Genomic DNA, 17,839 nt, shown 5'->3' with positions numbered 1-17,839 from the left:
GATGTCACCGCTGATCTCTAGGGATGGATAGGATGTATTCTCAGTGATGTCACCGCTGATCTCTAGTGAATGGATAGGCTGTATTCTCAGTGATGTCACCGCTGATCTCTAGGGATGGATAGGCTGTATTCTCAGTGATGTCACCGCTGATCTCTAGTGATGGATAGGTTGTATTCTCAGTGATGTCACCGCTGATCTCTAGTGAATGGATAGGCTGTATTCTCAGTGATGTCACCGCTGATCTCTAGTGATGGATAGGTTGTATTCTCAGTGATGTCACCGCTGATCTCTAGTGAATGGATAGGCTGTATTCTCATTGTCACCGCTGATCTCTAGTGATGGATAGGCTGTGTGGCAGTGTTTTCCAAATGGTCTCCAGCTGATGCAAAACTACAACTTCCAGCATGCCCGGACAGCCGAAGGCTGTCCGGGCATGCTGGGAGTTGTAGTTTGCAACAGCTGGAGGCACATAGTTTGGAAAACATTTGCCCTGTGGACAGCCAATAGCATAATTTTGGATTAACCCTTTACAGGCCCTGCAGTCAGTAATCGTACACCCCGCCATGTTTCTGTATATATCGTTTATTAACCCTTTATCTCCATTTTTCCTTTTATCATCCAGTTTATAATACACGAAAACCATCAGCAAGTGCATCACTGTCTGTACTATATAATGGGCACCTATAGCCCCCCCCCCAACACATCCTCATGGTAGGGTCCGGCCAGGTGACATCTGCGCCCTAGAGTCTCTTTACTCCAACCCTCCCCCCTCCCCCCCCCCCCAAAAAAAAATAATAATAATAATCTATAAATAAAGTAATATGTACACACAGTGACTATCCCGCTTGCTGATGGTTTCCAATAGCAACAGATTATTCTCAGTTTTTCCCTTTTTAACCCATTATACCCTGGGGTGTGCGTCTGGGCCCCCGCAGGCATCAGGACTCACTGTTTCCCTCATTGGAGAAAATATTTACTTCCGTATAAAAAGCCCCTCCCCCTAGGGGTGTCCCCTTTTATAATCCTGAGTATCCGTCCCCCATCTTGAGTCTTGTCAGTGTTCACACAGTGCGATGGGTATATACAGCCGCGTCCTCCCCGTATACAGTCATTAGTGTCAATGCTGCTCTGGATCCTCAGGGGCGGGGCTATCAGTGTCCAGCCCATAAACAGCAGATATGATAGTCTGTGATAGCAGGAGGCGGGGAGTAAGCCCGCTCCTCTGTGATGGGGAAGCTGCAGATCACTGCTCTTCCTTGGCGGCCTCTTCCTTCTCCTCGCCCTGCATCTTTCTTGAGAAGAACCCCAACTGTAGGAGGAGGAACACAAGAAAATCTAAGGATCTGCCTTATTTATGTAAGGAGGTGCAGTTCTCTGACTGTACACTAGGTGGCAGAGGTAACCACAACTCCTTAGACCAGTATGATGGTGTCATAATGTAACCTACCTCTAGATGGTGCTACACTGCAACCTCTCACCAACCTCTAGGGCAGTGGTCTCCAACCCACGGACCTCCAGATGTTGCAAAACTACAACTCCCAGCATGGCTGTCCGGGCATGCTGGGAGTTGTAGTTTTGCAACATCTGGTGGTCCGCAGGTTGGAGACCACTGGTCTAGGGTCTCCTCTACAACCTATACCCAATTTCTAGATGTGACACACTGATATATATTTTAAGCTGTAGATGGTGCCACTGTATGATCTATACCTGACCTACATGGTTCTCCTGTGCAACCTATATATGTCCTCTAGATGGCACCACAGTGCAACCTATCCCTGACCTCTAGATGGCACCACAGTGCAACCTATCCCTGACCTCTAGATGGCACCACAGTGCAACCTATCCCTGACCTCTAGATGGCACCACAGTGTAACCTATCCCTGACCTCTAGATGGCACCACAGTGTAACCTATCCCTGACCTCTAGATGGCACCACAGTGTAACCTATCCCTGACCTCTAGATGGCACCACAGTGTAACCTATCCCTGACCTCTAGATGGCACCACAGTGTAACCTATCCCTGACCTCTAGATGGCACCACAGTGCAACCTATCCCTGACCTCTAGATGGCACCACAGTGCAACCTATCCCTGACCTCTAGATGGCACCACAGTGTAACCTATCCCTGACCTCTAGATGGCACCACAGTGCAACTTATCCCTGACCTCTAGATGGCACCACAGTACAACCTATCCCTGACCTCTAGATGGCACCACAGTGCAACCTATCCCTGACCTCTAGATGGCACCACAGTGCAACCTATCCCTGACCTCTAGATGGCACCACAGTGCAACCTATCCCTGACCTCTAGATGGCACCACAGTGCAACCTATCCCTGACCTCTAGATGGCACCACAGTGCAACCTATCCCTGACCTCTAGATGGCACCACAGTGCAACCTATCCCTGACCTCTAGATGGCACCACAGTGCAACCTATCCCTGACCTCTAGATGGCACTACAGTGCAAACCTATCCCTGACCTCTAGATGGCACCACAGTGCAACCTATCCCTGACCTCTAGATGGCACCACAGTGCAACCTATACCTGACCTCTAGATGGTACCAACAGTGCAACCTATCCCTGACCTCTAGATGGCACCACAGTACAACCTATCCCTGACCTCTAGATGGCACCACAGTACAACCTATCCCTGACCTCTAGATGGCACTATAATGCAACCTATCCCTGACCTCTAGATGGCACCACAGTACAATCTATCCCTGACCTCTAGATGGCACCACAGTGCAACCTATCCCTGACCTCTAGATGGCACCACAGTGCAACCTATCCCTGACCTCTAGATGGCACCACAGTACAACCTATCCCTGACCTCTAGATGGCACCACAGTACAACCTATCCCTGACCTCTAGATGGCACCACAGTACAACCTATCCCTGACCTCTAGATGGCACCACAGTACAAACCCTATCCCTGACCTCTAGACAGTACAACCTATCCCTGACCTCTAGATGGCACTATAATGCAACCTATCCCTGACCTCTAGATGGCACCACAGTGCAACCTATCCCTGACCTCTAGATGGCACCACAGTACAACCTATCCCTGACCTCTAGATGGCACTATAATGCAACCTATCCCTGACCTCTAGATGGCACCACAGTACAACCTATCCCTGACCTCTAGATGGCACCACAGTGCAACCTATCCCTGACCTCTAGATGGCACCACAGTACAACCTATCCCTGACCTCTAGATGGCACTATAATGCAACCTATCCCTGACCTCTAGATGGCACCACAGTACAACCTATCCCTGACCTCTAGATGGCACCACAGTGCAACCTATCCCTGACCTCTAGATGGCACTATAATGCAACCTATCCCTGACCTCTAGATGGCACCACAGTACAACCTATCCCTGACCTCTAGATGGCACCACAGTGCAACCTATCCCTGACCTCTAGATGGCACCACAGTACAACCTATCCCTGACCTCTAGATGGCACCACAGTGCAACCTATCCCTGACCTCTAGATGGCACCACAGTACAACCTATCCCTGACCTCTAGATGGCACCACAGTGCAACCTATCCCTGACCTCTAGATGGCACCACAGTGTAACCTATCCCTGACCTCTAGATGGCACCACAGTACAACCTTTCCCCTCTGATAACACTGAATTGTCAGAACATGAGGGCGGGAAGTGTTGTCATAGGGAAGGTGGGGATTTAATTCACTGCAATGATCAGACTGACCTTCCATAGGATAAAGATGATCAGTGCCAGGAGGAGGAGACCCCCGATGACACTTCCAATAAGGATCCACAGAGACAGCGGGAGGCGGACCGGCTGCAGCAGCTCCAAGATACTCTGCAAAGAAAAATCCCTTCTTAGAGCAATGTTTCCCAACCAGCGTGCCTCCAGCTGTTTTAAAACTACAACTCCCAGCATGGAGGCACCCGAGTTGGGGAACACTGACTTAGGCGGCATTCACACCACGTTTTTTGTAATACAGTTCCCGTATACATTGTTAATGTGAAAACCGTACGCAGTGACTCTCCATTGAGAGCTGTGCGCCAAAAGATGCATCAGGTTTTGTCCGTTTTGGGTCTTGTACGGTTTTATCAGTTTTTTTCCCTGTACCCAGAACTGTAGCCGACCACGGTTTTTGGTCCAGGTAAAAAAAAAAACCTATTAAACTGTGTATGTTTTTTTTTTACATGGGCGTCAATGGTAACTGTACAGAACTGTAGGTGCGTACGGTTCCATACGGTTTTTGACTTGCAGTTTTTTTTTATTAGAATTTCAATCAAACAAGTGAAACTTTATTCATAATGGAGGAAAAGTTAACATACTTTCTTTTCTTAAAAACGGATGCAACCGGACATCATTTCTCAAACCGTATACAGATTAAAATTTGTACACGCGTTCATAGTATACTACAGTTTTAGGTCCGGTCACAAAACCGGAAACGGTTCAAAAATGAGCCGACCGGAGTCACCGTTTGACTCCAGTCGGCTCATTAAAGTAAATGGATTTCAGCGCCGGTCCGGCTGGGGTACGGGAGCGCCCCTGGTTTTCCCCTCCCCCAGCCGGATCCGGCAACCGTAGGCTAAAAAGGAGCGGTGAATGCAGCCTTAGAGTAAAGTGCTCCCGTCCATAGTGATGGGATAATATTGTGACTGTAGGCTGTCACCACCAGGGGGAGCTCACTGCTGATACCGGTAAGTAGTGAGCTCCCTCTAGTGTTGGCTGAGGGAACGCCGCCCTCTAGTGGAGAATATGTATGTGCCCCCCTCTTACCGCCGCCCTTTAGCATTGACTGAGGGAACACCGCCCTCTAGTGGAGAACATGTATGTGCCCCCCTCTTACCACCGTCCTCTAGTGGAGAACATGTATGTGCCCCCCTCTTACCACCGTCCTCTAGTGGAGAACATGTATGTGCCCCCCCCCCCCCTCTTACCACCGTCCTCTAGTGGAGAACATGTATGTGCCCCCCTCTTACCACCGTCCTCTAGTGGAGAACATGTATGTGCCCCCCCCCCCCTCTTACCACCGTCCTCTAGTGGAGAACATGTATGTGCCCCCCCCCCCCCCTCTTACCACCGTCCTCTAGTGGAGAACATGTATGTGCCCCCCTCTTACCACCGTCCTCTAGTGGAGAACATGTATGTGCCCCCCTCTTACCACCGTCCTCTAGTGGAGAACATGTATGTGCCCCCCCCCCCCCCCTCTTACCACCGTCCTCTAGTGGAGAACATGTATGTGCCCCCCTCTTACCACCGTCCTCTAGTGGAGAACATGTATGTGCCCCCCTCTTACCACCGTCCTCTAGTGGAGAACATGTATGTGCCCCCCCCCCCCTCTTACCACCGTCCTCTAGTGGAGAACATGTATGTGCCCCCCCCCCCCCCCCCTCTTACCACCGCCCTCTAGTGGAGAACATGTATGTGCCCCCCTCTTACCACCGCCCTCTAGTGGAGAACATGTATGTGCCCCCCTCTTACCACCGCCCTCTAGTGGAGAACATGTATGTGCCCCCCCCCCTCTTACCACCGCCCTCTAGTGGAGAACATGTATGTGCCCCCCTCTTACCACCGTCCTAGTGGAGAACATGTATGTGCCCCCCTCTTACCACCGACCTCTAGTGGAGAACATGTATGTGCCCCCCTCTTACCACCGCCCTCTAGTGGAGAACATGTATGTGCCCCCCTCTTACCACCGCCCTCTAGTGGAGAACATGTATGTGCCCCCCTCTTACCACCGCCCTCTAGTGGAGAACATGTATGTGCCCCCCTCTTACCACCGTCCTCTAGTGGAGAACATGTATGTGCCCCCCTCTTACCACCGTCCTCTAGTGGAGAACATGTATGTGCCCCCCCCCCTCTTACCACCGCCCTCTAGTGGAGAACATGTATGTGCCCCCCTCTTACCACTGCCCTCTAGTGGAGAACATGTATGTGCCCCCCTCTTACCACCGCCCTCTAGTGGAGAACATGTATGTGCCCCCCCCCTCTTACCACCGTCCTCTAGTGGAGAACATGTATGTGCCCCCCTCTTACCACCGCCCTCTAGTGGAGAACATGTATGTGCCCCCTCTTACCACCGTCCTATGTTTGGCGCTGTCAGTGAACAGGACTCCATCTTCTTTTATGTCCAGGAAGAATTCGCTGATCACTTTGACCGACCGAAACTTTGCCTGTAAAACAAGGTATGTAGTCATGTGTGGAACCACAAGTCCCAGCATGTCGTATATTGTAGCAGCAGTGATGGGAGCGGACGCCATCCCCTATAAAGCCGCCATTGATCTGTACGATCTTCCTGTTCTGTCCCCAGAGACATGACATCATTCCTTCCTGTCCGAACAATGAGGGGCTTGTTACCAGCGGCAACCACCGCAAAATCCAGCCGGGACCCCCGGTGCAGAGAGAGGAGAGCCTTGTGCTCCATGGGAGGAGGGGCCGGTGTGTAGTCTGCAGAGTATTACACTTCTGACCCCTCTGCAGAACATCGCTCATAGTGATATATACTGCAGACTATTACACCTCTGACCTCTACAGATACATAGTGATATATCCTGCAGACTATTACACCTCTATTAGAATCTCTTACACCTCTGACCTCTCTATAGATACATAGTGATATATCCTGCAGATTATTACACCTCTGACCTCTCTATAGATACATAGTGATATATCCTGCAGACTATTACACCTCTATTAGAATCTCTTACACCTCTGACCTCTCTATAGATACATAGTGATATATCCTGCAGATTATTACACCTCTGACCTCTCTATAGATACATAGTGATATATCCTGCAGATTATTACACCTCTGACCTCTCTATAGATACATAGTGATATATCCTGCAGACTATTACACCTCTATTAGAATCTCTTACACCTCTGACCTCTCTATAGATACATAGTGATATATCCTGCAGATTATTACACCTCTGACCTCTCTATAGATACATAGTGATATATCCTGCAGACTATTACACCTCTGACCTCTATAGATACATAGTGATATATCCTGCAGATTATTACACCTCTGACCTCTCTATATATACATAGTGATATATCCTGCAGATTATTACACCTCTGACCTCTATAGATACATAGTGATATATCCTGCAGACTATTACACCTCTGTCCTCTCTATAGATACATAGTGATATATCCTGCAGATTATTACACCTCTGACCTCTCTATAGATACATAGTGATATATCCTGCAGACTATTACACCTCTGACCTCTCTATAGATACATAGTGATATATCCTGCAGATTATTACACCTCTGTCCTCTCTATAGATACATAGTGATATATCCTGCAGACTATTACACCTCTGACCTCTATAGATACATAGTGATATATCCTGCAGATTATTACACCTCTGACCTCTCTATAGATACATAGTGATATATCCTGCAGACTATTACACCTCTGACCTCTACAGATACATAGTGATATATCCTGCAGACTATTACACCTCTGACCTCTCTATTTACATAGTGATATATCCTGCAGACTATTACACCTCTGACCTCTCTATAGATACATAGTGATATATCCCGCAGATTATTACACCTCTGACCTCTCTATAGATACATAGTGATATATCCTGCAGATTATTACACCTCTGACCTCTCTATAGATACATAGTGATATATCCTGCAGATTATTACACCTCTGACCTCTCTATAGATACATAGTGATATATCCTGCAGACTATTACACCTCTGACCTCTCTATAGATACATAGTGATATATCCTGCAGAATATTACACCTCTGACCTCTCTATAGATACATAGTGATATATCCTGCAGAATATTACACCTCTGACCTCTATATATACATAGTGATATATCCTGCAGAATATTACACCACTGACCTCTCTATAGATACATAGTGATATATCCTGCAGACTATTACACCACTGACCTCTCTATAGATACATAGTGATATATCCTGCAGATTATTACACCTCTGACCTCTCTATAGATACATAGTGATATATCCTGCAGACTATTACCCCACTGCCCGCCGCCCCCCCCCCCCTGCAGAACCTTGCTCTGTCCTCTCTACCTCCTGACAGACACCCTCTGCAGATGATCGCACTCACGTTACTGAAGAAGTGGTTGTGGATGATCCTGAGGATGGACAGGGACAGCTCGGAGTTCTTCTTTAGGACCGGGACGCGGCAGGTGATGGTCTCGCACCAGGTGTTACTGCAGTTCTGATAGGGGAGGCAGATATATTAGTGATCACATGACCCCCCCTGGTCCTCACTATTGACTAATTACAATCCTGAAATCCTCTGTGCTGCTCTCTCCCCTGTGTTCCTCTCCCTACTCACCAATATATTGGTATGGCCCAGGTCCTCGGGGTGGATCGCCACCATGGCGGTTCTGGACCTGGTCATGTTTGATAACATACAGACGACCTACGGGACACGGAACGCAGATTAGTCACACGTCTCACCCCCCCCCCCCATTTTTTTCATAATAAAATAAGCAGTGGCAGTAGCGCCCCCTATCTTACATCATCAGCAGACAGGATCCTGGACACCGACATGAAGTACAGACCCCCATAGCCCCGGGCCGGCGTCTGGATGTGGACCGACACGTTGTATACGGGGAAACAGTCAACGTATTGGACCTGAGGGCGAAGACCGCAACGTTAATGCAGAATTGTCAGGTGTTTTTCAACCCGCGGGACCTCCAGCTGTCCGGGCATGCTGGGAGTTGTAGTTTTGCAACAGCTGGAGGCACCCCTGATTAGGAAACACTGGGGGAGATTTATTAAAACCTGTGCAGAGGAAAAGTTGCCCATAGCAACCAATCAGATCGCTTCTTTCATTTTTAACAAGGCCTCTGCAAAATGAAAGCAGCGATCTGATTGGTTGCTATGGGCAACTGGGCAACTTCCTCTGCACTGGTTTTGATAAATCTCCCCCAGAGTTTTTCAACCCGGGGAACCTCCAGCTGTTGCAAAACTACAACTCCCAGCATGCCCGGACAGCCGAAGGCTGTCCGGGCATGCTGGGAGTTGTAGTTTTGCAACAGCTGGAGGTCCCCTGATTAGGAAACACTGGGGGAGATTTATCAAAACCAGTGCAGAGGAAAAGTTGTCCAGTTGCCCATAGCAACCAATCAGATCGCTGCTTTCATTTTGCAGAGGCCTTGTTAAAAATGAAAGAAGCGATCTGATTGGTTGCTATGGGCAACTGGGCAACTATTCCTCTGCACAGGTTTTGAGAAATCTCCCCCCAGTGTTTCCTAATCAGGGGACCTCCAGCTGTAGCAAAACTACAACTCCCAGCATGCCCATAGCAACCAATCAGATCGCTGAAAAACAAAAAACTACCAAACTGAAGTTGTGTCTGAAAAAAATACCACAAAAAAATTGCTCGGTCATTTTGCGCTTCCAAGATACAGGTTTATTTATTTTTTTTTTTATTTATTTAAATTTAATTTATTTTTATTAATTTATTTAATTTGTTTATTAATTTAATTTATTTATTAATGTATTTTAAATAGAGGGTCTTGTTTTTTTTTTTTTATTATTTTTTTTTTTTTTCCTTTGGTGTTTTCCTCTGCACAGGTTTTGATAAATCTCCCCCAGAGTTTTCCAACCCGGGGAACCTCCAGCTGTTGCAAAACTACAACTCCCAGCATGCCCGGACAGCCTTCGGCTGTCCGGGCATGCTGGGAGTTGTAGTTTTGCAACAGCTGGAGGTCCTCTGATTAGGAAACACTGGGGGAGATTTATCGAAACCTGTGCAGAGGAAAAGTTGACCAGTTGCCCATAGCAACCAATCAAATCGCTGCTTTCATTTTAAACAAGGCCTCTGCAAAGTGAAAGAAGCGATCTGATTGGTTGCTATGGGCAAGTGATACAGGTTTCCATAAATCTCCCCCACTGGAGTTTATCCATAGACTGTGTTGCCCCCTTTTGTTTTGCGCAAAAAATAAAGCGGCCAATTCTTCAATAGAAATCCTTGAATCACATGACTTTTAAACGATTAAAAAAAAAAAAAGGACTTTTTTTTTTTTTTTTTTCTTTTGAATATTCAGGTCAGTAAAACGCCCCCCAAAAAAATAATAAGTTGTGCGCAAACAGCTTCAGGTCGTATTCACAATTTATTTTATTTTTTGCGCAATGTCCGTCCGGAAATAATTTCCAGCGAACATTCCTGCAGCGCGCTCCGCCGGCGCTAGGACCGCTCGGTAATGCGCCTTCTCCATAGACGGCAATGCATTTCATAGCAGATTCCGCAGAAAGAAAAGGACAGGTCGGTTCTTTCTGCGGAGGACAAAATGGCAATTTCCGCCACGGAAAACAATGGGGACTATTTAAAGGGCGGAATTGTTCTGCCACATTCCGCTCGGAAACTCTGTCGTGTAAACGGGGCCTAAATCTTCAATAGAAATCCCTGCGTCACATCTTGAAAGAATTACACAAAAAAAATAAAAATTAAAAAAAAATCCACAAAGGATAATACGAAAAAAACATTTAAAATAAATAAAATAAAATAAAAAAAGAGGTAAAAAAAAGTACCAAAAACTAAACTTGTCAGAAAAAAATACCACAAAGAAATTGCCCATTTTTTTATTTTTAATTTTTAATTTATCTTAAGTTAATTAATTCATTAATTGATTTTTATTTCATTAACTAATTAATTTAATTTATGTATTTTAAATAGTGGGTCATGGTGTTTTTTCTATTTTTCTCGTTTTTTCCTTTGGTGTTTTTCTCACGACCAGTCATGTGATTCTTTCATCATGTGACTCAAGGATCTCAATGCTGAACCCACATATCTACGACGTTTTTTATTTTTTTTGTCGCTCCTATCGACGTCTATAGAAGAGAAAGGCCAAGATTTTGTAATAATTTTTTTTAAAAAAAAGTCTCAACGTGCTGCGGTTTTGGGTTCGGTTTTTCCAAAATTCGGGGCATGTTGAGACTTAAGATAATAATAAAAAAAAAATAATAATTATGAAAAATAAAAAAATTAAAAAGCAAGGTGCGCTTCACCCAGTGGCCACTTGGTGGCAGTGTTATTGCATTACACATACTATGGGAAGATTTATCAAAACCTGTCCAGAGGAAACGTTGCCCATAGCAACCAATCACAGCGCTGCTTTCATTTTCAACAAGGCCTCTGCAAAATGAAAGAAGCGATCTGATTGGTTGCTATGGGCAACTCCGCGACTTTTCCTTTGCACAGGTTTTGATAAATCTCCCCCAATTATATTACTAGAGTAGAGGAGACATTACGGATCTCCCATCATTACCTTGAATTTGGTGATAAACTCCGGGCCGGGCTCCTGGGTGGACAGCAGGTTCGGTTGCACCTCATAGCGGTTCAGACTGGATTCACTGCAAATAAAAGCCGTAGGGTCACAAGCTACATTTCCCATAATGCAACACAAAATGCGGGTTGTCTACACTAGTGCTTCCCAACCAAAGTGCCTCCAGCTGTTGCAAAACTACAACTCCCAACATGTTGGACTATATAGTAGTATATAGAATAGGTCAGTGTTTCCCATCCAGAAGTGCCTCCAGCTGTTGCAAAACTACAACTCCCAGCATGTTGGACTATATAGTAGTATATAGTATAGGTCAGTGTTTCCCAACCAAAGTGCCTCCAGCTGTTGCAGAACTACAACTCCCAGCATGTTGGACTATATAGTAGTATATAGTATAGGTCAGTGTTTCCCAACCAGGGGTGCCTCCAGCTGTTGCAAAACTACAACTCCCAGCATGTTGGACTATATAGTAGTATATAGAATAGGTCAGTGTTTCCCAACCAGGGGTGCCTCCAGCTGTTGCAAAACTACAACTCCCAGCATGTTGGACTATATAGTAGTATATAGTATGATCAGTGTTTCCCAACCAAAGTGCCTCCAGCTGTTGCAAAACTACAACTCCCAGCATGTTGGACTGTATAGTAGTATATAGTAAAGGTCAGTGTTTCCCAACCAGAAGTGCCTCCAGCTGTTGCAAAACTACAACTCCCAGCATGTTGAACTATATAGTAGTATATAGAATAGGTCAGTGTTTGGCCACCAGGGTTCCTCCAGCTGTTGCAAAACTACAACTCCCAGCATGTTGGACTATATAGTAGTATATAGTATAGGTCAGTGTTTCCCAACCAGAAGTGCCTCCAGCTGTTGCAAAACTACAACTCCCAGCATGTTGGACTATATAGTAGTATATAGAATAGGTCAGTGTTTCCCAACCAGAAGTGCCTCCAGCTGTGGCAAAACTACAACTCCCAGCATGTTGGACTATATAGTAGTATATAGAATAGGTCAGTGTTTCCCAACCAAAGTGCCTCCAGCTGTTGCAAAACTACAACTCCCAGCATGTTGGACTATATAGTAGTATATAGAATAGGTCAGTGTTTCCCAACCAGGGGTGCCTCCAGCTGTTGCAAAACTACAACTCCCAGCATGTTGAACTATATAGTAGCATATAGAATAGGTCAGTGTTTCCCAACCAGGGGTGCCTCCAGCTGTTGCAAAACTACAACTCCCAGCATGTTGGACTATATAGTAGTATATAGTATAAATCAGTGTTTCCCAACCAAAGTGCCTCCAGCTGTTGCAAAACTACAAATCCCATCATGCCCCGACAGCCTTCGGCTGTCGGGGCATGCTAGGAGTTGTAGTTTTGCAACAGCTGGAGGCACCTTGGTTGGGAAATACTGCGGTAGGGGAATTTTATGATGCAGCCTGTGGCAGAAATCGCCCCCGTCTTGGATACCGCTCCGTGGTGCGCCGCTATCTCATTCTCTCTATTTTAGAGGACTGGACTATTGCTGGGTTGTTTGGCAGAAGTACACACACAGTTACTTCCTCACTCACTGAGTTGTGGTTGTGCAACAGCTGGAGGCACCTTGGTTTGGGTAAAACCAGTCAAAAGGCAGAATCGTGACTGCAGCTCTGGATGTAACTAGAAGGCATCATACAACTCATGCGTACTACAACTCCCAGCAGGACTTCACCTCTGTATGAAGAGCTCGGGTTCGTATCGGATGTGGGCGCTGAGCTGGACGCTGTTGTCGTGAAGGGTCTCGTCCGGTTCGGCGTTGTCACTGGAGGAGAAGAGAAGGGTCAGTATAGGGGTCACCGCTATCCAGGCCAAGGCTCAGGAGCGCCCCCTCTTACCTGCTGGCGGACAGACGAATCTGCACCCTGTTCAGGAGACTGGCACAGCTGTACTCGAACTCCAGGGCAAAGGTCACCTATGGGAAGACAGGAGGGGTCAGATACCACCCTGAGAGCCCCCCACCTCCCCACAGTGCCCCCCGATGCTCACCTTGGTCATGGATCTGAGGACAGGGTAGCTGACGCTGCAGGAGCGGGTGTTGGGGGACAGCGTGGTACACTCCACCTTATTCAGGGCATCCCCCTGTGACATCATGGAGATCAGATGATGTCATCAGCACAGGATTACATCATTATATCACTGGGTGATGTATCTAAGCCTGTCATGTGTGATGCTGTATCTAAGCCTGTCATGCCTGCTGAGCTTTGCGTCTACTCCTATCATGTGTGATACTGCCAGCTACGCTGTGCATCTAAGTCTACCAGGTGTGATACAGACTGCTGAGCCATGGTATCTATTCCTATGTGTGATACTATCTGCTGAGTTATGTATCTAAGCCTATCATGTGTGATACTGTCTGCAGAGGTGATGTATCTAAGCCTGTCATGCCTGCTGAGCTTTGTGTCTACTCCTATCATGTGTGATACTGCCAGCTACGCTATGTATCTAAGCCTACCAGGTGTGATACCGACTGCTGAGCCACGGTATCTATTCCTATGTGTGATACAATCTGCTGAGTTATGTATCTAAGCCTATCATGTGTGATACTGTCTGCAGAGGTGATGTCTCTAAGCCTGTCATGCCTGCTGAGCTTTGTGTCTACTCCTATCATGTGTGATACTGCCAGCTACGCTGTGTATCTAAGTCTACCAGGTGTGATACAGACTGCTGAGCCATGGTATCTATTCCTATGTGTGATACTATCTGCTGAGTTATGTATCTAAACCTATCATGTGTGATACTGTCTGCTGAGGTGATGTATCTAAGCCTGTCATGCCTGCTGAGCTTTGTGTCTACTCCTATCATGTGTGATACTGCCAGCTACGCTACGTATCTAAGTCTACCAGGTGTGATACCGACTGCTGAGCCATGGTATCTATTCCTATGTGTGATACTATCTGCTGAGTTATGTATCTAAGCCTATCATGTGTGATACTGTCTGCTGAATTGCGCACTAAATTCTATCACGTGTGATACTGTCAGCTGGGCTGCTGTATCTAAGCTCATCATGTGTGATACAGTCTGAGCATTTAATCCTATTATGTCTGCTTAATGGTGTATCTAATTCTGTCATGTGTGATACTTTCTGCTAGGATAGCGCATCTATTACTATCATGTGATACTTTCTGCTGAGATGGAGTATCTAAGCCTATCGAAGGTTGTTGTCTTCTGCGCTATGTATCTAATCCTATATAGTGTGATACTGTCTGCTGATCCATGTATCTAATTCTATCGTGCGTGAGACTGTCTGCTGAGCCATGTGTCTAATCCTATCATGTGTGATACTGTCTGCTGAGCCATGTATCTAAGCCTATCAAGTGTGAAACAGAGCTGAGCCATGGTATCTATTCCTATAATGTGTGATATTCTATCTGCTGAGCCATGTATCTAAGCCTCTCATGTGTGATACTGTCTACTGAATTGTGCGTTAAATTCTATCATGTGGGATACTGTCAGATGAGCTGCTGTATCTAAGCTCATCATGTGTGATACAGTCTGAGCGATGCATTTAATCCTATTATGTGTGATACTGTCTCCTAAGTGACTGTATCTAATCCTATAATGTGTGATACTTTATAATAAGATGGTGTATCTTAGTCTATCACATGTGATACTGTCTGTTGAGGCACTGTATCTAAGCCTATCATGTATGATACTGTCTGCCAAGTGACTGTATCTAATCCCATCATGTGCGATACAGTCTGAGCGATGCATTTAATCCTATTATGTATGATACTGTCTGCTGAGGGACTGTATCTAATCATATCATGTGTGATACTTTATACTAAGATGGTATATCTAAGTCTATCACATGTGATACTGTCTGCTGAGGGACTGTATCTAAGTCTATCATGTATGATATTGTCTGCTACGTGACTGTATCTAATCCTATCATGTGCAATACTTTATACTAAGATGGTGCATCTAAGTCTATAACATGTGATGCTATCTGCTGAGTGACTGTATCTAATCCTATCATGTGTGATACTTTATACTAAGATGGCGTATCTAAGTCTATCACGTGTGATACTGTCTGATGAGCTGTGTATCTAATCCTATCATGTGTGATACTTTATACTAAGATGGTGTATCTAAGTCTATCACATGTGATGCTCTATGCTGAGGGACTGTATCTAATCCTATCATGTGCGATACTTTCTGCTAAGATGGTGTATCTAAGCCTATCATATCTGCTATGTTTCTAATCCTGTGACATGTATCCACTTACTTTGCTGGAGACGCTGGAGAACAGGAGGTTCCTGGAGAAGCCGACCCTCAGGCTGGTGTTGTAGGAGTTCTCCCCCCGGTTCTCCAGCTCCATCTCCACAGTCACCTTCTTCCTCTCCCCCCGGATTACGGTCGGTCGGTCCCTGGAGTGAGAAGGATAAGTAGTAGTCGTCTGTAGTCATGGAAGATGAGGACTAGGACCGTGAGGACTTGGGGCAGCGTCTCACCCAGGGTGGGCTCCACCTATGGGCAAAACAGGCAGCCGCCTAGAGCGCCCTCATGATGGGGGCACCGCTCTGCCCTCCGCAAGAAACTTATTTTGTTACAGTGTGTCACCCCAATAGTAAGGAGATGACATGAGGAGGAGGTTTGTTACAGTGTGTCACCCCTGTAGTAAGGTGATGACATGAGGAGGAGGTTTGTTACAGTGTGTCACCCCCAGTAGTAAGGAGATGACATGAGGAGGAGGTTTGTTACAGTGTGTCACCCCAGTAGTAAGGAGATGACATGAGGAGGGGGTTTGTTACAGTGTGTCACCCCAGTAGTAAGGAGATTACATGAGGAGGAGTTTTGTTACAGTGTGTCACCCCAGTAGTAAGGAGATTACATGAGGAGGAGGTTTGTTACAGTGTGTCACCCCAGTAGTAAGGAGATGACATGAGGAGGAGGTTTGTTACAGTGTGTCACCCCAGTAGTAAGGAGATTACATAAGGAGGAGGTTTGTTACAGTGTGTCACCCCAGTAGTAAGGAGATTACATGAGGAGGAGGTTTGTTACAGTGTGTCACCCCAGTAGTAAGGAGATTACATGAGGAGGAGGTTTGTTACAGTGTGTCACCCCAGTAGTAAGGAGATGACATGAGGAGGGGGTTTGTTACAGTGTGTCACCCCAGTAGTAAGGAGATTACATGAGGAGGAGGTTTGTTACAGTGTGTCACCCCAGTAGTAAGGAGATTACATGAGGAGGAGGTTTGTTACAGTGTGTCACCCCAGTAGTAAGGAGATTACATGAGGAGGAGGTTTGTTACAGTGTGTCACCCCAGTAGTAAGGAGATGACATGAGGAGGAGGTTTGTTACAGTGTGTCACCCCAGTAGTAAGGAGATTACATGAGAAGGAGGTTTGTTACAGTGTGTCACCCCAGTAGTAAGGAGATTACATGAGGAGGAGGTTTGTTACAGTGTGTCACCCCAGTAGTAAGGAGATTACATGAGGAGGAGGTTTGTTACAGTGTGTCACCCCAGTAGTAAGGAGGGGCGTGTCAATGGGAGGAGTCAAGGGGCGACAAAATGAGCTTTTACCTAGGGTGGCAATGATCCCTGGTCTCACCTGGTGCCATTGATGTCCATATGGGCTCGGAGGGACAGGTCCGTTATACACTCGTCATCCTCACCACAGTCCTTGAAGAACGGAACCTGGAGATAGAGAACGTTCTAGGGAGCCCTGCAATGTTCTAGGTATGTCTAAGGTAATGTTCTAGGTCATGGTACTCACCAGTCTCTTTACAGAAGTAGGGCAGCGGTCGTCGAGCACCGGACTGGACTCCGTGTCACTCAGGTTAAAGCGAAGGTGGACGCCGATGGGTCTCAGATAGTCAGCCGTATCCTGAGAGAGATTGGGTGGTCGTTATAAAGGGGGTCCGGTCACCTGATCATGGATACCACTGAAGCACCAGTCCTGCGGGACACATGGGAACGGAGTTCCTGCACTTTTTCCACAGCAGGAACAGCGTTACCGTGAACAGGTCTAGGCCTTGAGTGGTAATCTTGGGTGAGTTCCTACCCATGGGGCGGGGGGGGGGGGGGATGAGAAGGGGGGAGAGCAGTGAGGGGGGTGAGAAGGGTGAAGTATTACAGTGCGGCAGTATTATGTTCAGGGGCAGTATTATTTTTAGGGGTACAGTATGCGGTACTATTATTTTCAGAGATACAGTCTGTGACAGTATTATTTTCAGGGGTACAGTAGGCAGCGGTATTTTTAGGGGTACAGTATGCATCAGTATTATTTTCAGGGGTACAGTAGGCAGCGTTATTTATAGGGTTACAGTATGTGGAAGTATTATTTTCAGGGGTACAGTAGGCAGCGGTATTATTTTCAGGGGTACAGTAGGCAGCGGTATTATTTTTAGGGGTACAGTATGTGGCAGTATTATTTTCAGGGGTACAGTAGGCAGCAGTATTATTTTTAGGGGTACAGTATGTGGAAGTATTTTCAGGGGTACAGTAAGCAGCAGTATTATTTTCAGGGGTACAGTAGGCAGCGGTATTATTTTTAGGGGTACAGTATGTGGAAGTATTATTTTCA

The 17,839-nt window shown here is 46.4% G+C and overlaps 1 protein-coding gene across 5 annotated transcripts in view; it reads right to left on the bottom strand.

Moving 5' to 3' along the window:
- Positions 1 to 782: 782 nt before the first annotated feature.
- Positions 783 to 17,839, bottom strand: part of ITGA10 (integrin subunit alpha 10) — a 52,679-nt gene continuing 35,622 nt past the window's right edge. For all 5 annotated transcript variants that reach the window (XM_056545260.1, XM_056545263.1, XM_056545261.1 and 2 more), the window contains 13 exons: positions 17,030 to 17,140; positions 16,865 to 16,950; positions 15,539 to 15,680; positions 13,300 to 13,392; positions 13,149 to 13,225; positions 12,986 to 13,075; positions 11,271 to 11,355; positions 8,515 to 8,631; positions 8,330 to 8,416; positions 8,096 to 8,209; positions 6,067 to 6,162; positions 3,719 to 3,832; positions 783 to 1,309 (listed from right to left, as the gene is read on the bottom strand). In XM_056545260.1, the coding sequence (XP_056401235.1) occupies positions 1,244 to 1,309; positions 3,719 to 3,832; positions 6,067 to 6,162; positions 8,096 to 8,209; positions 8,330 to 8,416; positions 8,515 to 8,631; positions 11,271 to 11,355; positions 12,986 to 13,075; positions 13,149 to 13,225; positions 13,300 to 13,392; positions 15,539 to 15,680; positions 16,865 to 16,950; positions 17,030 to 17,140 (1,278 nt within the window). In that variant the 3' untranslated portion in view covers positions 783 to 1,243. The remainder of the gene's footprint in view (positions 1,310 to 3,718; positions 3,833 to 6,066; positions 6,163 to 8,095; positions 8,210 to 8,329; positions 8,417 to 8,514; positions 8,632 to 11,270; positions 11,356 to 12,985; positions 13,076 to 13,148; positions 13,226 to 13,299; positions 13,393 to 15,538; positions 15,681 to 16,864; positions 16,951 to 17,029; positions 17,141 to 17,839) is intronic.

Source organism: Hyla sarda, chromosome 11 (assembly GCF_029499605.1).
Source record: "Hyla sarda isolate aHylSar1 chromosome 11, aHylSar1.hap1, whole genome shotgun sequence".
NCBI lineage: Eukaryota > Metazoa > Chordata > Amphibia > Anura > Hylidae > Hyla > Hyla sarda.
Note: the sequence above shows the minus strand (reverse complement) of the source record. Positions and strands in the feature narration are given on the sequence as shown.